The sequence below is a fragment of the Protopterus annectens genome, chromosome 14.part0 (genome assembly GCF_019279795.1).
Source record: "Protopterus annectens isolate FY-2018-M chromosome 14.part0, PAN1.0, whole genome shotgun sequence".
Taxonomy (NCBI): domain Eukaryota; kingdom Metazoa; phylum Chordata; order Ceratodontiformes; family Protopteridae; genus Protopterus; species Protopterus annectens.
In genome coordinates, this window is record NC_056748.1 from 778,930,666 (window position 1) to 778,957,919 (window position 27,254).

General features: G+C 40.7%; 1 protein-coding gene across 2 annotated transcripts in view; it reads right to left on the bottom strand.

Annotated features, from left to right (window-relative positions):
• Positions 1-27,254, bottom strand: part of CHAT (choline O-acetyltransferase) — a 683,939-nt gene that overhangs the window by 159,803 nt on the left and 496,882 nt on the right. For both annotated transcript variants that reach the window (XM_044056519.1, XM_044056518.1), the window contains exon 10: positions 9,278-9,406. In XM_044056519.1, the coding sequence (XP_043912454.1) occupies positions 9,278-9,406 (129 nt within the window). The remainder of the gene's footprint in view (positions 1-9,277; positions 9,407-27,254) is intronic.

Sequence of the window (27,254 nt, forward strand, 5' to 3'; positions counted from 1 at the left end):
GTTTTAAGTATTCAGCTGGGAGGCCATTGGAAGAGGGGGAGCATGGTTTGAATTTTGAGAGCAGTTTACGAACTAGAGAGGTGGGTACTGGTTGTGATGTAACTAGAGGAGTGGATGGGTTTTTGTTGGAATTGCAATTGATGTGGGGGGAGTGGTTAGAGAGTGTATTGTCATTTATGTTGCCAATTATACTTTTGTTAGTTTGTAGAGAGAAATCATTAACAAGTTTTTGGATAGTATCAATAAAATGAGAATTGAAGGCTTGGGTAATTTCTTGAGGGCCTTTGTCAGGAGATGGGCAGGGTTTGTGTTTTGTACCAGGATTTAGGAGAGAGGAAACAGAGTTCCCAAACAATTTGGGGTTATTTTGTTGGGTAGTGAGTTTAGTGGAGAAATAGCTTTTTTATCATTGATGACTTGCTTTTTGGCATTGTTACGGAGTTGTTTATATCTGAGTTCAAGTTGTGGGGTTCTATTTCTATGCCATTCCTTCCAGGCTTTATCCCTGGAGGTAAGTAAATGTTTAGTTTGTTCAGTTAGCCATGGGGCATTGTTAGGCTTTACTTTTGACACGTGTGAGGGCAAGACTGTCTAGAATATCTAAAAATACTTTATTGAAGTAGTTGACTGCTTCATCCAGTGGGAGAAATTTGGTAGGGGACCAGTTGTGAGTTTTTAGAGACTCTAAGAATAGTTGTTCATTGAAATGGGTAAGATTCCTAGTTGTTCTTAGACAAGTTGAGTTCTATGGGTATAGGCAGGAAGATGGTCACTAAAGATATTGGGTAGGGTCCCTGCCTTGGTGAATTTTTGAGGGTGTGAGACGAGTATTCAGTCTAGAGTTGATTCTGTTTGTTTTTTTACCTTATGATTGTGGTTAGAGATGAGTTGAGTAAACCTGTGCAAGTTAATAATAATGGGGAGTCAGAGATGAGAGTTTTGCAGTTTATATTTGTGTCGCCATGAATGATGGTTTCATTTGATATATTGAGGGTGTTCCAGGATAGTAGATCTTCCAGAGTAGGCATGCTTTGACCTGGGGGAATATAGAGTACAGCAATACATAATTGTTTTCTGTTGTTGATGTGAAGGTTAACTATCAATAATTCCATATTTCCAAATGTTAGTATAAATTTATCATATGGTGTAACAGCTAAAGTATCACAGTAGATTAATGCAACACCTCCACCTTTTTATGTAGCCGGTCATTTCTATGTATATTATATCCCGGGGGGATTATTTCGGTGTTAGCAATATGTGGCTTTAGCCAGGTCTCTGTGACTGCTACAATATCTGGGGAGTAGTGAGAGAGCCAGGCATGGAATTTGGTGGCTTTGTTACAGATACTACATACATTAATTGTACTGAAGCAGAGGTTCTTGGCACTAGAAGAAAGGTTTTGGGCAGAATGGTTGAATGGTCCAGGGTTGGGGTGAATATTGCCACATAGAGAGAGGGCCTGGTAGTGACATGTAATTATGGAGGGATGTTGAGTAATGAAGAGAGGCCTATGATGGCGGTTGTAAATTAATTTTAGTTTGATTATGATGACAAAGGATCTAATCTTTGTAAGGTGTCAAATATGGAAGTTGGATAGAAAGGGTGAGATGTCAGAGAAACTTGGTATTAGTGTGGGGTGCAATGGGTGATGTGGAAAAGTTTGAAGTTGGGGAGTGGAATATAGAATCTAAGGAGGTGGTGTGGGATAGGAAAAGAAGAATGGAGGTAAGGGAGATTAAGGTAATACAAGGTTTTGATACAGAGTACATGTTAGGAAAAGGTTGTGGAACTATAGTTAAGGAGGAGAAGAATTAGGAAGATTCAAGATGGGAAAATATTAACAAGGAAGATAATTAGGGTGGAGTGAATGGGAGGATACCGGTGTAGGTGTCTGGGTGTTGATTGGGGGTTAGACAGGAAGGGGAGGAACTTATGGAAGGTATAAATGTAATTGATGTGGGGGTGGGTGGGAATGGGACTGTAGGGGAGCGGAGTGAGGGTGAATGTTGCAGACAGAAACCTTGAGGCAGCTTGCCAGACCACAGCAGAAACAATCAGTTAACAATGTGTGCCTCAAGACAGTGGAACAGCTAAGACAAGGCAGTTTCTAGAGGTAAGAAAACGCATGTAATAGCAACCTAACACATGCTGCTTTATTAGTTCTGTATAGTTTTCCAGCTCTTGATATTAGCAGTTGCTAAAAAGAGAGAAGAATGGAGGGAGAAAGTTCAGGGGAAAAGATAGGGGAGTCCAACACTATTTGAGTTAGTGAGCATGCCACTAGTACAAATAAGCACTAAAGTGTTTCACTAAAGAAACTTGCCTAGTACAACAGGAAGATTAATGACACTAATAGTGTCCCTGCAGGTGATATGAATGCTTGTAACATCATTAATGCCTTCCCTCTACGTTATCAACTGTCTAAATGCAGTTTTAGATTATAGCTTAAATGCTCAATATTTGTCCTGCTATTTTTAGAGCCAAAGATAAAAATTAATGTTTTTTTATCATTCCTTTTTATTACGTAACACACTATGATACACACACAGGATTTGTTTGCAGCCAGAAAGAAAGGCATGTGAACTTTTTATGCATGTGTTTTCTTTATTTTGGCATCTCTCTCTGCTTCTCAGGGTTTATAGAAATTTGTCAATCCACAGTAGGCTAGTTGTAAGCCTATCCTTACTGTAAATCTCACTTTACAGAGACTGCATGTAAAAGTCTCAAAGGAAACAGGTGGTAGGTAATGAAGTATGATTCACTGTTTTCTTTTTTAACAAAAAGTCATCTATAGTTAACCCCAGTGGAGTAAAGATTTTTGTTTTTTATATACTCTTGAAAATCAATCAGCATTGTACTCTCCTTGTCCACTTACTTTTAAAATTTAAGCTGAATTAAGCTTTCTAGTAAATAATTTGAATTCTCTTAATGTATCAGTGACATTGCATTTTTTATGTAGGTTATTTAAATAAGTATTTCAATTAGTGTCATTAATTCCTAGTATTTTGTTATAGATGAAAGTGCTTAATAAATCAATTATTTATACTTCAGTTGTTCATGGTCCTTTTATCTTAGTCTAGTTTATAAATGCATTTCATTTTCTTGTGATTTTAGTGGTCACACTGCAACAAGACCTGTGTTATTTACTCTTTCTTGGCCAAGTAAAAAGTGTGCACTTCACAACTAAATCTAGAACAGTGTTCCCTATAACATTACTTGTTTTCTGGAAGATGGAGATAATCTCAGTCCTCTACTTAATCTTATATTGAACAGAATGGAAGGAAGTGGTAGCTGGTCTGAAAACTGGATGCTAAGTTTTTTTTAATTCTTTTTAAAAGGCCTGGATCTTTTAGACTTCAGGCCATTGGCTAACAAAAGAACTGAATGCTAACAATAACATATTCAGTTTATCTGATTACTTTGGGGAAAAAGCAATTCAAGATCACAAAAGGCTTTCCTGCTTACTCATCTCTTAACAATCACAGATGCCTTAAACCACCCATTGGACAGCATGCTGGTATTTCACTTTCTTCTACAGCAGATATTAAGTCTGGAGCATTTCTCCCCAGGCTATGTGTATGTATATATATATATATATATATATATATATATATATATATATATATATATATATTAATCCAATTAATCTGGACTCTCAGGACTAAAACTGCAGATCTTTTAATGCCTCAAAACATTATTTACAACTGTTCATAGAACTAAGACAGATAACTGTTTCGTGTTCTTTCTTGTCCTTGTTTCCCTAAATAGACTATCCTTTTCAGGTTGTGCTAATATCATAGAGGAGTAACCTCCACCTCCCTCCTCATTATTTGTCCTGTCGTTATCTTCCAACATGTCTTGCATACCACAGACCACACAAGTCCCCTCCTCAGGCACTCGTGTATACACACACTCATTTATTTATTTATTTCAGTTTGATAACTGGGGAAGTCCACTGGGCCAAGAAGAGCCTGTTTTTAATGGAGGCCCAGGGAGAAAAGCTCCGAAAACACATTACAGACATACACAAAGTAGCATAAACATTATTGTCTGGCTAAGAATACAGAATAATACATACATACATAGAACAGCATAAATTCAGCATATTAATACACACAGCAGTGTAATATAATTGTTAGGCTGAGCATCCAGTACAATACAGACTGAGTAATATACAGTCATGAGATGGGATACAGGTAATGGAATGTTGTTGTGAAATTTTGTATGTACAGAATTAGCTTCATTTTGATATAAGAAAATCTAATAAGGTCATCCAAGATGCAATAGGAGAATTGTCCAGGGATGCATAATGGGGTATATTACTGGTAAACAGTAATGGTATGAGAAATAAGTGTAGCAGAGGATAGGAAATGAGTATAAGAGTGGAATGGGAAAGAGAGAATATAGCGGGGGAGTGAAGTTGGAGAGTGACATGGACAAGCCCATTCTGAAGACAGATGGGAGAGCAGTGAGATCTGAAGTTGTTATTGTTAGAAATATTGTGAAGGAAGGGAGGGAGAGAGTTCCATAGTTTAGCTATGGAGCACGATAGTAGAAGTTGGCCAGGGGGATGTGAGGGTTTGTAGATTTGTAGGAGATTTTGGTTTTCTGATCTGAGTGAGCGGTTAGGTATGTAGGGGTTAAGGCAGTAGTGAGAGAGGGGCAGTTGGAAGGTTTAAAGATGAGCTTGTGGGCATTGGTGAGCTGGAGGAATTTCAAGTAATTTGGAAGTTTGAGCCATTGCAGGGTATGGAGAGAGTGGCAATGGTGGGTTGAGTTTTTTGAATTGATCGTGAATTTGCAAATTTTATGGTAACAGGTCTCGAGTTTGGATTGTAGGCTGAGCTGGAGATTGGTAAACAGAAGAGCGCCATACATGAAAGAGGAGAGAATGAAGGAGGAGGCTAAGATTTGTCTGGTGGAGGGGCTGACACAGTGGTTGTGTCTGCATAGGAGTCCTAGTTTTTGATGGGTTTTTTTAATGGTGGAATCGATATGGGCATCAAATTTTAGATTTTCAACAATGATGACACCAAGCAGTTTGTTATTGGATACATTTTCGAGGGGAATGTTATTCTGTCTGAGTATGGAGAATGAGTGTTTGTCGATAGTGGAGTTTCTAGTTGGAGTAAAGATCAACGGTTGTTATTAACGTTTAGGGCCAAGTGATTGCTTTGCATCCACGTTTCTGTTTAGAGAAGGCTGATTGTTTTTTTTAATAGACGTTCGGGGGGGGTAAGCTGAGCAAATGATTGTTGAATCATCTGTGCTCTGGGTTAGTGAGGACTCAGGGATGGTGCCGTGGGAGTTGTTGATAACTACATTGAAGAATAGAGGACCTATAACAGTACCTTGGGGCACCCTGGTGGGGATAGGTAGGAAGGGAGAGGTTGAGGATTTTCATTGAGCAGGTTGTCGACGACCAGAGTGGTAGCTATAGAACCAGTCTATGGTGGAAAGAGAGAATAGAGTAGAGATAGGTGTAAGGGGTGGGAGACAGTGTCAAAAGCTTTTGATAGATCTAGGAACAGGGTAGATATGAGTTTGCCAGAGTCTCGTGCTTGGTTAATGGTTTCGAGAAAGGAAAGGAGGGCAGTTATAGTACTGTGATCAGGGCGGAAGCCATGTTGAGTGGGGCTGAGGAGATTGCTTTGTGTTAGGTATGGCATCAGTTGTGAATGGATAGCTTTTTCTAGTATTTTAGATGGTGGGGAAAGGATGGCAGTAGGTCTGAAATTGGTGGTGTCTGCGTTTTTGCCTCCCTTAAGGAGTGGAATGATGTAACTGTGGCACCAGATAGATGGCACATGGGATTCTTGAATGGATCTGTTTATTAGGATAGAAATGGGAAAAGCTATGCTGTCTGCAGATAGTTTGAGGAAGGCTTATGGTAGATTATCAGGTGTGTTGTGGCAAGATTTAAGCTGGAGGAGTAGTCTTCTTATTGTATTTGTGGGGATGGGTTTTAGGCTGAAAGGGGGGAAGGAGGTAAGTGATTGGAGGATGGGGGCAGGTAGTGTTGGGATTGGAGGGGGGGTGAGAGAAAGAGGAGGGCAAATTTGCTATACATTCCATGAAAAAGGAGTTGAATTGGGTGGCTGTTTCAAGGTTGGTAAAGTTGGGGTTAGGACAGGGTTTATCTTTATTTCCAGGGTGGATAAGGGAGGAGATGGAGTCCCAAAATTTTTTAGGGTTCGATGAGTGTTGTGAACGAAGTTTGGAGTAGTATGCTTTGCGAGCTTTTGTTATTAGTTTTTTTTACAGAGTTTTGCAATTGTTTAAATTCTAGTAAGGAGTTAGGTTTTTTGTTTCTCTGGTATTGCTTTCATTTTTTGTCTCTTTGTTGCATTGTTAGTTTAGTTTCTTTTGAGAGCCATGGGGGGATTGGACATGACATTTTTGGTTCTAAGGGGAACTTGGTTGTTTAGTAGGTTTAGGAATGTCTCGTTGAAGTAGGTTATGGCATCATCAAAGGGTAAGGCTTTTAGAGGAGTCCAGTCAGTATGCTTTAGACATTCGGAGAAGGTTTGAGGGTTGAAAATGGAGAGGTTGCGGGTTTGAATGTAGTGGAGTTGCTTTTGAAGAGGAGGGGTGAGAGGGGAGACCATCAGCAATGGCTGGCAGGTGGTCACTGAGAGGGTCTGGAAGGATTCCAGCATTTGAGATAAGGTTGGAATGGGATGTTAAGATCCATTCAATGATTGTACAAGAGGCACCATCTTTATTTGGCCTGGTTGGAAAGTTTATTAGTTGGAAGAAGTTGAACAGGTTGATTGTGTGAGAACTGACTTGAGAATTAATAGAGGCCCAGTTAATGTTCATATCACCGAGGATATAGGTTTTGTTTTTGAGGGTAGAGGAAAACCAGGAGAGGATATTATCAAGTATTTTGATATTATTGCCTGGCAGAATATAGAGGGCACCTATACATATGGATTTGTGGTTATTGATTTTTAGTAGACCTATTGTTATTTCAGTACTGGCAAAATTTGGGATATGATTGGTATAAGGAGTAATGCTATAGGAGGAGGAGTAGATAATAGCTACACCACCACCTTTCTTGTGCAGTCTGTCATTGCAAATAATTTGGTAGCCTGGTGGGAGAATGTCATTGTCTTTTATAAAGGGTTTAATCCAGGTTTCTGAGATGGCTGTTATGTCAGGGTGGTTGTGGGAAAGCCAGGCTTGGAGGTTAGGAATTTTATTTCAAAGGCTTTGGGCATTAAATGTAGTGAGACATATGAATTTGGGTGTTTGGGGTTGTGTGGGAGGGGAGTTGTGTGCTGGTAATGGGACTGGGGTTGGGGTGAATGTCACTGGAGAGGGAGAGGGAGATTTGGTGGAGGATAAGTGTAAGGTAGCATAGTGTGGAAAGAGAGCTATGGAAGGGGGTGGGTTTTTTGGTATGAAGTTGGAGGTTTGTGTACTGAGAGGGTAGGATTTTGGGTTTGAATAGTAGGGTTGTGTTAGAAGAGTAGCGTTTGTGAGTAATGTTGTGAAGGGTGGTGTAGAAGTAAGGTGGTAAGTGATAGTGGGATGTGAGTGTGAGGTAAGGTAGGGGTTAGGTAGTTGTGTAAGATAAGTAAGACAAGTGACAGAGATTAGTAGGGATGTTAGGATTATTAGATGTGATGAGATAGGGGGCATTGTTTCGTGGGTGGGGAATATTAAAGTTGGAAATGGGAGTGGAGAGTGAAGTGTAGTGTTAATTGGTTAATTGGAGAACATGGGAGGAGTTGGGGATGAATAAATGTACAGGTAGTGGGGGCAGGTGGGAATTGGGGGCAGGGTAGGGGAGCGAAATGAGCCCGTAGGGCAAACGGAGAGGGTTGAGCCCCTGAGTGGTGATCAAAAAACATTGAGTATCTTGTAACAACTATCAGATGTTTGAGAGAGTGATTACTATTGGCAGGAATGTACAACCTGAAGTCCATTCAAGTCTTTGAGGAGCTGTTTAAAGTAACTGCTTAATGGCTCAAACTTCAGACTGTTGGTGTAGGGGGAGGCACAATCTGATCCCTTTTGGATTGGACAGAGATTGTAGAGCAGAAGGAGTTGTACTGATTGGGACTGGTTGGTTATTGGTAGGGGAGTTATAGGTTTCTGCTGCCACCTAGTGGTGAAAAGTAGGTAGAACAGGTAGAATAGCAAAGGGGAAAGAGGGTGTCCCTGCGAGTCTGCACGCTAAACAGGGATCACTAGAGCAGATATGATCTAAGCTGTAGGCTGTAAATTTACAAAGACCACTGGAGCTTACATGCACTTGTGCTGGGAGCTGTTACATAATTATTTCTGGGACAATTGAGTCCTCGGTCAGGGCAGCAGATGGTAGCACTGCAGATCAGTATAGGAGATTTTCTGAGAGTGAGGGGCTTGCAGTTAGACAGTATTAGCTGGAATAGAAGCAGAGAAAAAAAGTTCTTTACTGTCTACTTTTGTGATAAGGTTCAATAATTATGAGTAGAGAGCAGTAAAAAGTGAGCAGAGGAAATGGGAGAGGTGTGTGTGTGGGGGAGAGTGTGCTGAGTGAGGCAAGGTGAGATAGGGTGGGAGTGTGGAATGGAGGATAGCCTATACAGAAATGTACTATCAGCAATGTAGGTCAGTAGTGAGATTACAGCAGTGTAGGCTCGTGGGTTGAGGTGCAGGACAATACACTATGCATGAGGGAAGCCTCTACTGAGCTATGCATCTGGTAGCAGTAAAAACACAGGTAATCACAGTTAGATTTTAGAACATGTAGTCTAATAATATTTCCTTATAGATCAGCCCAACATATTTAAGGTAGGCTGTGAATTCAAGTAATCCAAATCAGAGTCATGCAAATTAAGTTATCATGATTTAACTTAATCTAACAGTTCCCCTCATCACAGCATGCTAAGTGTGGCCTTTAAATCAATAATTTCAGCCAGGTTATCTGGTCCAAAATAACTAAACAAAATAACAAGGCTAACGTATAAGGAATTTTCTTTCCTGACCCATTTCTTTGGCAGTAAACAAGCTGCACATAAGAGGTATCATTTGAACAGGCAGATGTTGATTTTTAGACGCTGGATTTACCTTACAATGAAATAATTGACCCTCATGGAACTTGTCAAATGTTTTTGCACTGCAATCTTCATAGTAACACGATTGATGGAGGAAAATGAAGATAACATTGCTCCCTTGCAAGTACTTACTCATCCACAAGAATAAAAAGAGACCTGTCTGTTGATTTGATACCTGTGAAATGTGTGTTACTTCAATTATAACTGCATGAACTAGTCTCATTAAATACCTTTGGAGTTTTTCAGCTGATGCAGCCAAACAGCCTTGGATTTCAGGTGAGCACTTCCATCTAAGCCTTCTTGGAGCAGGAAGTTCACTTACAGAATCTGCTCTCACTAACTTTTTAGGGCTTCCTCTCCTGTAAGATCAACATTTGCATATTAGAATAGAAATAATTATAAGCAATTTCCAATATCACTTTCTATATAGCAAGCTAAAGAAATAACACATCAAAAATTAATCATTAACATATGACATGCATATTCATACTATTTTATTGGCTTGAGTTCATAACAAGACATATTAGAGCTTTTTTTTTTTTTTTTTTTTTTTGTCAGGCAGAGGGCTTATGTTTCTTACACTTGTAGCACAGTACATATTTTTGTTAATTTTTGCAGCATGGCCCAAATATCCCTTGCAAAAGAAGAACATGTTCTGATCACAACAGTATTGTACCACTAAATATTTTGTTTACCATTTTATTTTTGTGTTTGTTTGTTTTTAGTCAGTGAAAAAGGTCACTTTGATCAATAAATATTTGTAACTGACAAAGTAATCCATGCAGAAGGCAATGAATGGCTGTCCGATCACAACTAAGTTATGTGTTCAACATATGGATCTCAAGAAATTCACCACAAAAGCAGAGAAAAGTGAAGACTGAGAGGTGAATCTTGATATTCACGTTGAGAGCATGAAACTGAGTTATGGTCAGAGGGTCCCAATCATATTATTTTGTAGTACATGGAGCTTCAGCTGCACCAGTATAGTAGCAGTTACAGAAAAATGTGTAGGATTATGACACACTTGAAAGCGGTAACACACTTAGCACTGCTGCACAGATAGCTGGCAGATGCTAAATGTCCCTCTGAGGAATGAACAGTTACAATAACTTTTAAACACTTTGTCCTACCACACTTTTGTTTTGCATGTGTATAAAAGGGAAATATCTAAGAACTTTTAAAGTTTTTTTAGCTTCTCACTATTTCCCTGTTGTGACTGCACTATCCACTGTTAATGCTTACAGCTTAATGTTGCTGAGAGGTACTTAACAAACCTTTAAGCGCCATTCTTACATCAGGGTGATCTAAAAAAGTAACTTTTTTCTTGAATTTGAAGAGTAATCAAAGTATGCAATACTTTGAGCAGCCTATCTGTCTCTGGAGGAGTGGTTTCAGCCCATAAATTAGTAGTTTATTGGCCATTTTGGGCTAATTTCCATATCTTTCATTTCCCTGCTATAAAACCCACATTTGTGAGGTTTTAGCGCTTGTATACAGCTCAGCAAACTCCTGCCTGGTGCCCTGCAGAGTTCTACAGGAGCAGATAAACAAAAGAGAGACTTTGGAGTGATTAAGTATCATTTTTCTGCATTTTCTTGCGGCCTTTAGCTAATTTCACCTAAACCGCCAATTCTTTAGAGTTTCTGTGATTTAAAAAGCTTGTTTCAGCTACATATTGTACTTATTTTACTGCCTGCACTTTAACAAAGTAATTTTTGTGTTTACATTACCTGTTTAACTGTTGTAGGCCACACACTCAAGTGTGTTAGCCATTTCTGTGCATTTAAAGTGTTTTTTGATTGTATCTGCTTTATTTTCTGAAAAAAAAAACAAAAAAAAAATACTTCTTTTCCTGCCTTTCTAAGCTAGTATAGTCCAGTTTTCAGGTTAGTGCTGAATTCAGGGCTGTGTTACAAGTTTCTGTGTTTGCCCATACCTTACTTGGATAGAAGGAAGTTTCTCTGTTCACCTGTGAGAGAGGGGAGTTTTAAGCAGCTTATCTGTCCCTGGAGGAGTGGTTTCAGCCCAGAAATGTGTAGTTTATTTGGCCATTTTGAGCTAATTTCTATCTCTTTCATTTCCCTGCTATAAAACCTGCATTTGTGTGGTTTTGTGTGCCTGGCAGCACCAGTTAACTGGGATATAACTGTTCCTGGCTTGACAAAGTCTACTCTTCAATTTTTCCCTTGGAACTAGACAAACTTTCAACTTAAGCACTCAAACCATTCACTTCTCAGCCCGGCACTTGCTCAAAACTCATAGCAAGCACTAGTAAACCTTAGCACTAGACCCCCCTATACTGTAGAGAAGGACAAGGCTCTCTGTTCGACCTTACCAGCCAGTCAGCAAAACAGTTCACTGTACCTATCCAGGCATGTCCAAAAGGCAGTTTCAGGTGTACTCTCCAGTCCAACTGGTGAATCTGGGCATTTTGAGGCAATGTTACAACTGCCTCATGTACACAGACAACTCTCTCCTCCTACCACCAAACACTAATACATGCGAGAGATGCAATTAGACAGCCAAACTGGAGGCTAAGCTCTCTCAACCCAAGAATGTGAACCAAGCAGTCAAGAGGAGAAAGGAATTACTTGCATCACATCACCAGTCTCACATAGACCTATGAAACCAGCACCAGCAAAAAACACACATAAATACACAAAAACGTATTCGGAGGCTCTAAATAAAAATCTACAAAAGCAACAGAGACCTCCAAAGCAGATATCCAAGCAACTTCCAACCCCCAACACAAACCATGAAACACATACTTCACCAAAACCAGTGTGCCATGCAATCACAGCCCTTAAGGCAAAATAACATACCCAACACACTAGTAATAGGTGACTCTATAGTCAGGCACACTGACGTCCCACTCACTAGGCTGAACAAGGAGAAGGTTACTGTTAGCTGCATGTCGGGTGCCAGGATCCACCACATAACACAAGCCCTCAGGTCACTCCAGAACAAGTACAAATATGACTCTGTCATTTTCCATGTTGGTTTGAATGACCTGAGCTGTACCTCCCTGGACTACATAAAAAGAGACATGGAGGAGCTCTCTGATCACATAGCCCAGGTCGGTATGACCCTGACCCTGAGTAGCATTCTGCACTCACCAAGAATGATACCACGGCATAAAGAAAAAATGATCAATTTCAACAATTGGCTAAGCTTCTGGTGTCATTCAAAGGGGATCCAGTGTCTGTCAGCCTGGGATGACATGCTCAACAAGCCACGCTGCTTCACTAGAGATGGCTTGCACCTGTCACCCTTAGGCTTTCAAATACTGGCCAAGGCTCTTGCCACCCCCATAGTGCCTTTTTTAGGCAAGGCTCAAAAGACAAATCCACCACCATAAATAGCACAAGTAACAAAAAACTGAGGGTAGTGTTACTCTGTGCCAGAAGTCTAAATCTCAATATGCACACACTTGAGGCTCTCCTCAGTATGGAGAAAATCGATATATGTGCAGTAACAGAAACCTGGTTTAAGGCTGCAGAGAGCACCCCAGCATTACTAGGCTACAACTCATACCATACATTTTGGCCACAAAACGTGGACCGAAATACAAAAGGTGGGGGCGTATCCATATTCATCAAGGATACCCACACCTCCAGGTTAGTGGCACAGCACGATGCTTCAGAGATCATCCACATGCAACTAACAATGGGCAAAACTGCAATCCAAATTGTAGTTTGCTACAGATCACCCACCATGTCCCAGGATCCCCATTCCACATTTCTGGAAACACTGGGAAACATAAAGGTCCTACCAAACACCCTGATATTGGGTGATTTCAATTACCCAAACATTAACTGGGAGAACTATTCAAGTTCTAACTCCCTTGCCCAACATTTCCTAGAATTTATAAATTCTCATGCCATGGATCAACTGGTCAACATCCCCACCAGAGGTGACAACATATTGGACCTGGTCAGCACCAACATGGGCGACTGGTGTTCCACAACGGAGGTCAACCCCTTGCTGGTTAGATCTGACCATAAACTAATCACTCTGGATATCCACATTCCGCCCCCACCCCCGGTCAAAGAAACCACAGTGAAAAACTTTTCAAAAGCAAACTTCACGTTACTTAAGACCGAGGTAGAAAGTTTCAAAGCCCCCATGCTAAAGGATAATGCTGTCTAAGCTACAAAATCCTTTACAAATGCACTGTACGGGCACCTACAAGAATGCATGGATCATGCTATCCCAAGCAAAACCAAGACTCACTCTTCCAAGAAAAGGAAACCAGTCTGGTGGACCCCTGCGATAAACAAGCTATACAATAGAAGGAGGAAACTAGTACAGAAAAGAGTAAAATCCCAAGAAGGGAAGACATCCCTGATCAGTACCAGCAAGAAACTACAATCCCTCATAAAATCATTCAAGGCTAGCTTCAAAAGAAAAATTGCCATGGACTCCAAAGATAACCACAAGGCATTCTTTAACTGTGTCAAGAATCTAAGTGGCAATCCTCAGATCTGCTCGGAGGTAGAGCAGAATGGCACAAAATACACTGAACCGACCGATATAACCAACATCCTGGCAGACAGGTTCAGTGCAAACTTCACCCCCCTCTCACCCCCAAAAGGGCCCATAACCATACCAGAAAAATGTAGTGCCCCTAAAATCACAGACACTCAGGTTAAAACAGCCCTCTCCAAAGCCAAAAACATAGCATCAGTGGGATTGGACGGTGTCCCAGGCTGCGTCCTACATGAGCTCAAAGATAAACTAACCCCTCACCTAAACGCACTGTTCAAACTCAACCTCTCTACAGGCTACATGCCCATAGAGTGGTGCACAGCAATGGTTATTCCGCTTCACAAAGGTGGAGCCACACCAGACCCCGGGAACTATTGCCCTATAAGTCTGACTAGCTTGGTCTGCAAGGCTATGGAGCGCATCATCATGGATCTCATTAACAGAGACATTGGGAATCACCAAACACTGGATCCTACCCAGTTCAGCTTTGTTAAGGGCATGCCTCCTAAACCTGGTGGACTTTTTTGAGACAGTTACCAAGGCTATAGAAGAGGGAAAGGTGGTCCACACAGCCTACCTGGACCTCGCAAAGGGCTTTGACACCATTCCCCATTCAGGTATTATAAACAAGCTCACCAGACTGAACATAAACTTTCACGTCACGAGATGGGTTGCCAACTGGCTCATGGACAGAACCCACATGGTAAGAGTTGCGGGAGCTAGGTCTGATTCTAAACCAGTTACAAGTGACATTCCCCAGGGCTCAGTCCTAGGACCTCTCCTTTTTGGCATATACTCCTCAGAGGTACAGGCAAGCAGAGGAGGATCATGGCTGACCAAGTTCACAGACGACTGCAAACTAGGGGCTATAATTGACTTTCCTGCTGACACAGACATCCTCCGAAAGGGTCTCACTGAGACAGATACCTGATGTCAAAACCATGGCCTCAAGCTAAATGCCAAAAAGTGCATAGTCATCCCCTTTGGAAAAAACATAGTACCCACAAACTACCACATAGGTGGTAGCCCTCTAAATACGGAAGACGTAATAAGGGATCTGGGGATCCAAGTAGATAGTAACCTCTCCTTTGATAATCACATTGCCAAAATGGTTGGAAAATCCTTCTATGTGGCCCACCTAATCACAAAAGGGTTTGCATCCAGATCAAAAGAGGTCATTGTGCTCCTCTACACATCACGCATCAGACCCATCATAGAGTACAACACCCCATTTGGGATGTACCTTACAAGACACCTGCAACAGCTGGAAAGACCACAAAATACTTCACCAAGAGGATCACTGGCCTCAAAAAGATGCCTTATGCAGCTCGACTGAAGAAACTCCAGCTGTACTCGGTTGCATACCGCCTACTCAGAGATGATCTCTGCCTGACATACAAGGCCATGTCCAACCCAGAATTGATGGACATGCTCCACCTAAAGAAAACCATATCCCCTTGAGCCACATGCTCTAGGGATCTAAACCTCACCACAACAATAAATAGGATGTGCTGGAGGGATAGATTCCTGTCCCAGAGACTTCCCATGCTCTGGAACAAGATTCCAACCTACATTAGGCAGAGCTCCTCGCTAACTCTCTTCAAGAGAAACCTTGACAAGTGGAAGGGAAACAGAAAGTATACCCTGGGGATCACTTCAATGGCTCTGCTTGACAGAGACACACGGAACTAATCTAAGGGGGCGGCGAAAGCCAACACTTTCCAGCTAGGCTTATAAATGCCTTCGGGCAGACAACCTAGTACCTATCCATGAACCTATAATAATAAGACAGATAGTTAATAAATGATTAAAAAATGCACAATTTTGCCACAAGAAAGGTTTTTCAAAAATATAATTAAACATATGCAGCACATAAATAAAATGTGCAGAGTCTTACAATTATTTCTTATAAATTTTTCTAAATAATGCAATTAGAAAATGGTCAATGAAACATAACTTAGAATGATACTACCGTCTCTGTTTCATCCCCCCCATCCCCACCCACAAACACCCTGGTAAGTTCAAGTATTCCATGACTAAATTATAGCAATAATTCAATAAGCTTAACAATTTTATCATGTTGTCAGCAATAACTAGTGCTGTTAAAACTGTTATACACTGGAAAATGAAGATTTTTTTTTGTAGTTGGTCAGCATCAGTAAGATACTTCTCTACCATTCAGAAGCCAAAATGAGCAAACAACTAATTCTGACAGAGAAAACTGAAAGTGTTTTTATTGTGGTGTTTTCTGATAAAAATGATGCAGATCAAGTCATATTTTAAATGGGATTTAACTATCTAGAGATATAGGTTCATAGGTTACTACTAGGCTAGCTGCTCTTGTAAGCCATTTTATGCCTAGTCGGATTCCCTTTTGGTGCTTGAATTAACCTATTCCATTAGGTGTTAGATTGACATTACCCATCCCATTGTCAGTAATTATATGTTATCCCTAGTGAGAATAACTGAATTATACCACAGATATTTTGAGGGGACCCATGCATAGTACAGGAGGCAGTACTTGGGTAAGTGTTTTGCTTACCATCCACAGATCCAAGATGCACTTGAATACGCACAAGGATGAGCCTTGTTTTATATGGACGAGGAGTCTGATCCAGAGCAATGGTATCCTCTGTGAGATAAACCTGTCCTTTCAAACTACATTGTTGATGTTGTAGAAGAGGTTTAGATCCCTACTCCAAATATTCCTGATGCTATGTGACTTGCTGATGTGCAGTAAATCCATCAGTATTAGGCCAGAGGATGCCTTGTATGGCAGGCACAGGTCATTTCTTAGCAGTCTCTAGGATACAGAGTATAGTGATGAGCTGTAAGTTGGTCCATGAAGGACATATTGTTTTAGGCCCTGTATCCTTTTAGTAAGATATCCCTGTGGGATTTTTGGACAGATATTTGCCAAAAGAGGCATTATACTCAATGTCTGGCTTAATGAGGAGAACAACAACATTCCTAGATCTAGACACCACCCCTTTGTTTATAAGCTTTTTTTTAATTTTTGATATTTAAATTAAGTTACAAGAATGTTTAATATATATGGTGCACAGTACAGATTTGTTACATTTATTTGTTATTTTAATTAATTATTTACATTTGTTAACTTGAAATGTCCAACTAGGTAGACACTCCTTTTCAGACGAATTCCAGACAAAATATTCAACATATAAAAAGACATTACACACAAACTAACGTTAATGCATAATCCAGTCACAGTTGTATGGTATTTCATTACAATAGTAATGTTATCTCTGGTGAGGAGACACAACTTGTTTGGAGAATTAAGTAAAACATCTGATACAACTGAATAATTTTGATGCAGAACATCAAAAGGCATAAACTTATAAGTTCTTTTTTTCTAGCACACAACGTGTGTTGTTAAGCCACATGTCTTCAAACTTAGCTGGCAGAGTATGTGGCATGCCCCACTGAATAAATGGAGTTTGAGTTTATATATTTTAGTAACTTCAGAACTGCACAAAATTCATTTATTAAGTGATAACTGAATAAGTAAACTATTCTATTCTGCCTTTTTTCTAATATGACCTTGGTCATGAAGGCAAGGAGAAGGACAATTTAGCAAACAGTCAGCATGTTTCTGGGAGGTGGGCGGAAATCAGAGCACTCGGGGGTGGGGTTGGGGGGGAACACAGTCTCTGAAAGCAGATGCAGATCCCACAAAGACAGTGATAGTCATAAATGTGCTATGGACCCTGTAGCTCTTTATAAGGCACAGCTAGCCACTATAATAGCCATGTGTGTGTGTGTGTGTGTGTGTGTGTGTGTGTGTGTGTTAAAATAAAAAAGATATTTGTGTGTGCACACGCATATCTATGTGTCTAATATCTACTGCTATATGTATATATGGGGAGAGTGTTGTTTGACAAGTGTAGCTTTAATCCAAAGGTAACATAATATGTGGATTTGTGTGAAAGTTGATATGAGCAAAGATGTGAAATGTGGACTGTAGATGTTTGATGTGCAAACTGTATAATTTAACCCTGTTCTTAACTTAATGTACAATGTAAACTTGTTCTTAACTTTATGAATAATGTAACCCTGTTCTTAACTTAATGTACAGTGTAAACTTGTGTAAAGATTGGGTGAAGATAGATGAAGACTGACAGCCTAGCTAGATAGAAGTGTGAAGATAATTCTATCATTTGTAAATAAATGTTGAACTACAGACTTGTTTTCTTAATTGAAAGAATGTGCTGTGAAATGTTGAACTTCAAAAAATGTAGCAACATTGCCCTCTGCTGTAAAGAAAGCTGACAAGCATTTCATGTCTGTCCTTTGAAGTTAAAATGTCCTTTGAAGTTAAAGATTCGGAGTCATTCCGTCTGGGCTAGCACATTCTTTCTATTGTTTTAGCCAAGAGTTAGATTGCTAGATTTAAACGTGCAAATGTATTTTTATTGCTCTGGTTTCTGCCTAGGTGTAAAGGAATGTAGATGCAGTTTCTGTTAGCCTGGGAACCCCAGAAAGGGTGAAGAATGATGTAATGTTTATCAGAACTGCAATTTCAATTTAAACAGAGAGAACCAGAGATTATTAAGCATTTTTGTCTTGATCATCCAACTCACAGCACTGTCTTGCTCACATGTAAGTTATCTTAGACTTGTGTTTTCTTTTAAAAATAGCTAGAAACTAGAAAGATTAGACTGTGTTTTTCTGTGATGTCAGAACTGTGCCACTGAATTGTTTAAAGTATTTATCTGTGATCTCTGAAATCTTGACTGGCACTGTGTAGTAGAAAGTATTGTCTTGTGGTTTTAATTATTTATTATTAAATATTTTTAAACTCTTTTAACTGTGGCTGTTTTGTGTATAGATAATTTAAGCTCTAAGAGTACATTACATGTACATAAGGATCCTGTACCAAGTCATTCTAATAAACCTTGACTGTTTAGTTATACTACCAATTGGATAATAATATTGCACAGTAATAATTAGACACCCTTTTAAGGGCCTTTGAGTAACTGATAAATATTAGCTGGGTGGTGGCAGGTGGTACTACCATATAGTCTGGGTAATAGGAGCATGGCTGGCAAACCTGTGCCAGCCTTCCACAGGAGTGTCTGTGTGGTTGTATAAACTTATCTCAAAGTGTGTGTGTGTATGTGTGTGTGTGTGTGTGTGTGTGTGTGTGTGTGTGTGTGTGTGTGTGTGTGTGTCAGTTACTTGGGCAGGGACATGAAGCACTGGTTGGACAGAGAGGGTGCTGGAGATTTTGGCTTGCCCAGCTGGCTGAGATCTGGACCCTATAGCTGTGCCAGTTGGGAGTCTTATTGGGGACCTGGAGAGCAAGGGAGTGACCAGCCCTGGACTGACTGTGATCTCTGTGTGCTCTTAAGGGGAAATTGAAGCTTACTGTGTGTATTTGTTATCCTTTCCTCATATATAAGACACCCTCTCTGGTGTTAGTGATGAGGATTGAGGTTCCTTGATTGCTGGGCCAGGGCACGGGTGTCACATTTGTGTTTGGCAGCGGTGGGATATCCACATCACATATTAATTAGTTGCCAAATACTAATTGGCTTGTAGTGTTGTGGGTAGAGTGAATCCTGTAGCTTGTGCACAGTGAGCTTTGAAGGTGTTTTGTACTTTAAAACAGCCATACAGTGAATACTCAGAGTTCAGATCACAATTGTTTTATTTATTTTGTTAGCTTAGTTAGTCAGGGTGAGCAGGCAGCATGTCAGCAGAGGAGTAAGGAAAGCTGACAAGGAGCCAGCTGGCGGAGATGTGTCAGACTAGGGGACTGGTGCATGGAAACCTGACTAAGGCAGACCTGATTGCAGCCTTGTTTACAGCTGCATCAGAAAACAACAACCAGGAGGACAATCAGACTGGCAGTGGAGATATAATACCACTGGAGAATGGAGAGCTCAACCTTTCTGCAGTGGACTTAAAAATCCAGCTGGAGCTAAAAAGACTTGAGTTGGAGGCCAGGCATGTGGAATTAGAAGCAGCTGAGAGACTGAGGTGTCTAGAGAGTGAGGAGAATGAGAAACTGCTATGCCTAGAAGCTGAGGAAAAAGAGAGACAGAGGCAGCATGAGAAGGAGATGCTGACTCTTTGCCAGAGTCATGGAGGTAATGGGGAAGGGAGTAACTGGACCCCAGAAGCACAAAAAGTCAGTAAATTTCTTCCACAGTTTAAAGAGGGGGATAATTTTGATAGTTTCATTCATATGTTTGAGAGGGTATGTAAACAGTATGAAGTTGACCAAGGGCTCTGGGTATGGTTTCTGTCCCCCCTTACTCCATGGTAAAGCTGTAAATGTATTATCTAAAATGTCTGATGTTGCTTGTTTTGATTATACTGCTGTAAAAATTTGTCTATTAGAGTTTTTTTAAGCTAACACCTGAAACGTATAGGAAAAAGTTTCGTGAGCATAGACGCAAGGCAGATGAAAGTGTGTGTGAATATGTTGCTGAATTGACCACTTATTTCCATAGGTGGGTGAGTCGATGTCAGGTCACCACTTTTGAAGGGCTGGAAGACCTTTTGGTGAGGGAACAAGGCCTTAGTACTTTGCCTGAGGACATGAGGATCTGGTTAGCTGATAGAATATTTGCTACTTCAGATGAGTTGGGGAAGAATGGAGACCAATACCGGGCGAGCAGGGCAGCCCTGCACAGGAAGGGGACCCCCAGTACTGCTCATGGGTCTAAAGGAAACCATGGTGGGCAGCACAGACTGCCCCAACAGAATCTGCCAGTAGCAGGGGAAGCCACTAGTCCAGGTACACATCCAGGAGCTAGAGTTAAATGTATGCTTCTAGCCATCGCCCATGATATTCCCTTTGCAGGTCATATGGACATAAAACTTACAAAGAGGCGTATTATGCAGAACTTGTATTGTCCTGGAATTTCAAGAGATGTAACAGGGTACTGCAGGACCTGTGAGCAGTACCAAAAGGTAGGCAAGGCAGGAGACAAGGTGAGAGCTCATTTGATGCCTTTGCCTGTGATTGAGGAGCCATTTCAAAGGGTAGCTATGGATATTGTGGGTCCTCTGAGTACCCCAAGTTACACAGGGATAAAGTATATCCTAGTGGTAGTGGATTATGCTACATGATACCCTGAGGCAGTGGCTTTGTCCTCCATTGAGGCAGAGAAGGTGGGCAAATGCTTTGTTACAGATTTTCAGCAGGGTAGGTTTCCCAAAAAAAACACTGACTGACAGAGGTACCAATTTCATGTCAGACCTGCTGGCTTGTCTGTGGAAGTCCTGTGGGGTGAAGTACATGAAGACCATCCCCTACCACCCCCAGACTAATGGTCTTGTTGAGAGGTTAAACTCTACAATCAATTCCATGCTATGGGCATTTGCAGATCAGTTTAAGAGGGAGTGGGGCAAATATTTGTCCCATCTGTTGTTTGCTTACAGAGAAATTCCCCAGGAATCCACAGGTTTCTCACCATTTGAGGTGCTGTATGGGCATAGGGTGAGGGGACCTCTAGATTTAATTTGTGATGAGTGGGAAGGTGAGTGCGAGTCTCACAAGGAGTCTGTTGTGGCATACATCCTAAACCTCAGGATAAGGCTCAGGGAAATCAGGGGCTTGGCCCAGGAGAACCTGGCAGAAGCCCAACAACAGAAAAGTGTGGTATGACAGGAATGCTTGCGCTAGAGAGTATGCTGTGGGGCAGCAGGTAATGGTTCTCATTCCTGTCAGACACAACAAGCTGCAAGCAGCTTGGGAGGGACCCTACAAGGTGGTAAGAAAGATAAGTGATGTTAACTACATGGTGGAACTGCTAGGCAGAAGGCAGGGACACAAATTGTACCATGTTAACATGATGAAACCTTACCATGATAGGGAGGCCCTTGTGCTGAGCATTTGCAGTGGATTGCAGGAGGAGTCTGAGGGAGATCTGGGGACTGATCTCCTCAGTGAGGCTCGGGATGACACCTCAGTGGAAGGGGTAGCAATGTCCCAGCAGCTATTTCCTACCCAGGTTCGGGAAATCCAAGCAGTGTTGCAGGAATTTGGGGACATGTTCACTAAGAAACCAGGGTGCACCCATCTGGTGCAGCACCAGGTGGATACAGGACCCCAAAGGCCTATTAGGCAGGCCCCTTATAGAGCACCTGAGAGAGTCAAACAGTCTCTGAGGGAGGAGATACAGGAGATGTTGGAACTAGGGGTGAATCATGAGTCCAACAGTCCCTGGGCCTCCCCAGTGGTGCTGGTGCCAAAGAAGGATGGCAGCACCAGGTTCTGTGTGGACTACAGGAAATTAAATAGTCACACAGAGTTTGATGCTTACCCCATGCCTAGGACAGATGAGGCCTTAGAGCAGCTGGGTGGTGCTAAGTATCTTACAACCATTGATCTTACCAAGGGTTACTGGCAGGTGCCCTTGACTCCCAATGCTAGAGAGAAGTCAGCCTTTGTGACTCCTTTTGGCTTGTATGAATTCACAAAGATGCCCTTTGGGATGAAGAATGCCCACCGACTTTCCAGAGGCTGGTAGATAATATCCTAGCAGGAGCAGGAGGGTTTGCCCTTGCTTACATAGATGCCATTGCCATCTACAGCCATTCCTGGCAAGAGCACCTTCAGCATGTCAGGGAGGTGCTGGGCAGACTACAGAGGCAGGGTTGACCATTAAGCCGAGCATCTGTCAAGTGGGTATGGCGGAGGTCTCCTACCTAGGACATAGAGTGAGGAGTGGTAAGATAAGGCCAGAACCTGCCAAATTGGAAGCCATTCAGGCATGGCCTGCACCTGTTACTAAAAAGCAGGTGAGGGCATTTTTAGGGACAGAGGGGTACTACAGAAAGTTCGTCCCCAGTTATAGTACCATAGCTGCTCCCCTCACAGACTTGACAAGGAAGAACAGCCCAGATAAGGTAGTGTGGACCCCAGCATGTGAGCAGGCATTCCAGATGCTTAAAGAGGCTTTGGGAGGACCCCCTGTGTTAGCCAGTCCAAATTACAGCAAATAATTTCTTGTGCAGGTGGATGCTTCAAACCATGGGATGGGGGTTGTACTTAGCCAGATTTCTTCAGAGGGGGAAGAGCACCCAGTGGTTTATCTCAGTCGTAGGCTCCAACCCATGGAGGAATGCAATGCAGCTGTAGAAAAGGAATGTCTAGCCATAGTGTGGGCACTGCACAAACTTCAGCCTTACCTGTATGGAAGGAAATTCACTGTTATGACAGATCACAACCCCCTAACATGGTTACACAGATCCAGCCAGCAAAATGCCAAGTTGCTAAGATGGAGCCTGGGATTGCAAGCATATGATATGTCAGTGCAGCACCGCAGTGGAGTTAGCAATTCCAATGCAGATGGGCTCTCAAGGCAGGGAATGGGATAGGTATACTCAGATAGACCTGACCCTCTCAAGCAGCATTTCTCAAGGGTCACTTGAAAAACTAGCTTGAGTTCTCCGGGGGGGGGGGTATGTGAAGATTGGGTGAAGATAGATGAAGGCTGCCAACCTAGCCAGATAGAATTGTGCAGATAATTCTATCATTTATAAATATGAATGTTGAACTACAGACTTGTTTTCTTAATTGAAAGAATATGCTGTGAAATGCTGAACTTCAAAAAAAATGTAATAAGATTGCCCTCTGCTGTAAAGAAAGCTAAGACAAGCATTTTATGTCTGTCCTTTCAAGTTAAAATGTCCTTTGAAGTTAAAGATTCAGTCATTCCATCTGGGCTAGCACATTCTTTCTATTGTTTTAACCAAGAGTTAGATTGCTATATTTAAACATGCAAATGCATTTTTATTGCTCTGGTTTCTGCCTAGGTGTAAAAGAATGTAGATGCAGTTTCTGTTGGCCTGGGAACACCAGGAAGGGTGAAGAATGATGTAATGTTTATCAGAACTGCAATTTCAATTTAAACAGAGAGAACCAGAGATTATTAAGCATTTTTGTCTTGACCATCCAACTCACAGCACTGTCTTGCTCATATGTAAGTTATCTTAGACTTGTGTTTTCTTTTAGAAATAGCTAGAAACTAAAAAGATTAGACTAAGTGTATTTCTGTGATGTCAGAATGGTACTACTGAATTATTTTAAGAATTTCTATGTGATCTCTGAACTCTTGACTGGCACTGTGTAGTAAAAGTATTGTCTTGTGGCTTTAATTATTTATTATTAAATATTTTAAACCCTTTTAACTGTGGCTGTGTAGAGATAATGTAAGCTCTAAGAGTATATTGCAAGTATATAAGGATCCTGTACCAAGTCACTCTAATAAGCCTTGACTGTTTAGTTATACTACCGATTGGATAATAATATTGCACAGTAATAACTGGACACCCTTTTAAGGGCCTTTGAATAGCTGAAAATATTAGCTGGGTGGGGGCAGGCGGTACTACCGTATAGTCTGGGTAATAGGGGCACAACTGGAGAACCTGTGCCAGCCTTCCCCAGGAGTGTCTGTGTGGTTGTATAAACTTATCTCAAAGTGTATGTATGTGTGTGTATGTGTGTGTGTGTGAGTGTGTGTGTCTGAGCTACTTGGGCAGGGGCACGAAGCACTGGTTGGACAGAGGGGGTGCTGGAGATTTTAGCTTGCCCAGCTGGCTGAGATCTGGACCCTATTGCTGTGCCAGTGGGGAGTCTTATTGGGGACCTAGAGAGCAAGGCAGCAACCAGCCCCGAATTGACTGTGATTTCTGTGTGCTCTTAAGGAAAATTGCACTTTACTGTGTGTATCTGTTATCCTTTCCTCATATATGAGACGCCCTCTCTTGTGTTAGTGATGAGGATTGAGGCTCCTTGATTGCTGGGCCAGGGCATGGGCATCACAACTTGTTCTTACCTTTATGAATAATGTGACCCTGTTCTTAACTTAATGTGCAATGTAAACTTGTTCTTAACTTTATGAATAATGTGATCCTGTTCTTAACTTAATTTACAATGTAAACTTGTTCTTAACTTTATGAATAATGTAATGCTGTTCTTAACTTAATGTACAATGTAAACTTGTTTTTAACTTTATGAATAATGGTAACCCTGTTCTTAACTTAATGTACAATGTAAACTTGTTCTTAACTTTATGAATAATGTAAACGTGTTCTTAACTTAATGTACAATGTAAACTTCTTCTTAACTTTATGAGTAATGTAACCCTGTTCTTAACTTAATGTGCAATGTAAAGTTGTTCTTAACTTTATGAATAATGTAACCATGTTCTTAACTTAATGTACAATGTAAAGTTGTTCTTAACTTTATGTATAATGTAACCCTGTTCCTAACTTAACGTACAATGTAAACTTGTTCTTAACTTAATGAATAATGTAACCCTGTTCTTAACTTAATGTACAATGTAAACTTGTTCTTAACTTTATGAATAATGTAACCCTGTTTTTAAAGTGCCTGTTATTTGATGTTTTTTTCAATGACAGTTGTATACAACTGATTTTCAAAATCTTGTAGGAACACATTTTGTGTCTCTAGTCTTCTGCTGTACTGGTTGGTCACATGTTTGTGGCATTACTTTTAGGCAGTGTGTAATATTTTAGGATAAGTGATTGTTTCTCAATATTGGCTTCCTTCCTTCTGTATGTTTTGCTTTTGATTGTGTATTAACATTTTGCTAAGGGGGATTCTGAACCTGATACTTTAAGGGATACTTCGGGGTACTGTTATCATGCTGTCCGTTCTCAGAAAGGCTGCAACATGTTTTCTAATGACGGGTACCTTCTACTACTGGAGTTGTAAAGGCAAGTCTGCTGTGAAATGTCATGGTAGGGCAGTGACTAGGTATATGTACAGTGGTGAACAGATTACAAAATATACCAATCAGCATTTGCCTGAATTTGCTGTCACAGCTCAGAATGAGGTTTTTGCTGAGGTCTCTATGAAGGTGTGTCTGAAGAGGTATCTGTAATAATGCCCAGTTGCAAGACTAGTTTTTTATAAAGTAAGTTGGATTAGAAGGAAAAAATGCACAAGGTGTTCCTTTGTCTTTGTTTGACGTTAACATCGATCATTAACCTTTACAGAGTAGAGCACTTATTTATTGGAGATCTATAGATCATAGGTCTGGCATTACTGTGGTGTTGTTGTCTATAGCAGAAAATATAATGCAGTAGAAATATATTCCAGGACTAAGTGAGACTGCATTATTAATGGTCTGATAGACCATGTGCAGCTATATAATGATCTGTGAATGAGTACTGTGTGTGTGTGTGTGTGTGTGTGTGTGTGTGTGTGTGTGTGTGTGTGTGTGTGTGTGTGTGTGTGTGTGTGTGTGTGTGTGTGTGTGTGTGTGTGTGTGTGTGTGTGTGTGTGTGTGTGTGTGTGTGTGTGTGTGTGTGTGTGTGTGTGTGTGTGTGTGTGTGTGTGTGTGTGTGTGTGTGTGTGTGTGTGTGTGTGTGTGTGTGTGTGTGTGTGTGTGTGTGTGTGTGTGTGTGTGTGTGTGTGTGTGTGTGTGTGTGTGTGTGTGTGTGTGTGTGTGTGTGTGTGTGTGTGTGTGTGTGTGTGTGTGTGTGTGTGTGTGTGTGTGGTGCATGGTTGTGTTTGCTTGAAAGGGAAGCATAATGTTTTTCAGACAGTTGTGACTTCAAACGTCTTTAAGATCCTATAATGCTATGTGGACTGCTGTGCTGGAACTTTAGTCACATTAGAGGGTGAGTATGGTTTGACTTGTATGCTATTCTGAGCATACCGCCATAAAAAGTTTATCTAATAATTTTACCTCCACTGCTATAACTGGCTGCTTTTTTCACTAGTCCCAAAATTTGTGGAGGAAATTTCAGGCATTAGGCTTGTCTGTACTTTGTAGAACTGATCAAAGTTGCACTATCTGGTGAACTAAAACATTTACTTTAGATATTTTATCAATGTATCTAGTCACATTTTTAGCCTGAAAATAGATGTGGGAACTCAGGATACAGAAGTAGTAGTAGTGCTTACCCTCAACACCAAGAAACTTACCATTTCACCAGAAATCAATAATACATTAATGCAGATAAATACAATGAGACGTTTCAATGTTTTACTATACTCCCTAGAGACATAAAATAAAGGAAACTGACATTTTTTGTTAAGAATAACTTTTTCAGAGTTCATATTGCAGTTTTTATTGTTTGGTTTATTTATATCTTCTATTTGTAAATCATTTTCAGAGTTCATATTACAGCCTTTTTCTTTCATTTAATTATATCTTCTGTTTGTAAAGCATGTGCGGGAGACTATTTCCTTTTCACACTGAGGAATTTCTAACTGCCTTAGGTGACTATCCATGTGGAAGTCGTGTCGCATCAGTCCCCAATTGCTGTTTTTATTCCCTTTAATAATATACCTTACATATGGCCTAATTTAATAGTCTGTTTTATTTAAGTGGCAAGTCCTATATCACAGTGTCAGATGTCATGATGAATTACACATAAACAACATCCACAAAATATCCATGATATTGATGTATTTCACTTCACTAAGCGCAAGCAGAGAACTGAACAACAGCTCAGTGGTGTGAGTAGAACAAATATATTATAAAATAACATACTCAAATTAAACAATGGAAATAGATGCATTTTAATGTAATACCAATAACATAATCAGTGACTTTTCAAAAATGTAGATTTACTACAGCAATTCCAGTGTATAGTTATGCATTGTTGGAAGGCAAGTTATTGTCTATAGTTTTTAGGATAGCTTGCAGGTTCGCTCATAAGGATAATTTTTCCTGTTGTTAACCAACTTGGTGTCTGTTCAGCATG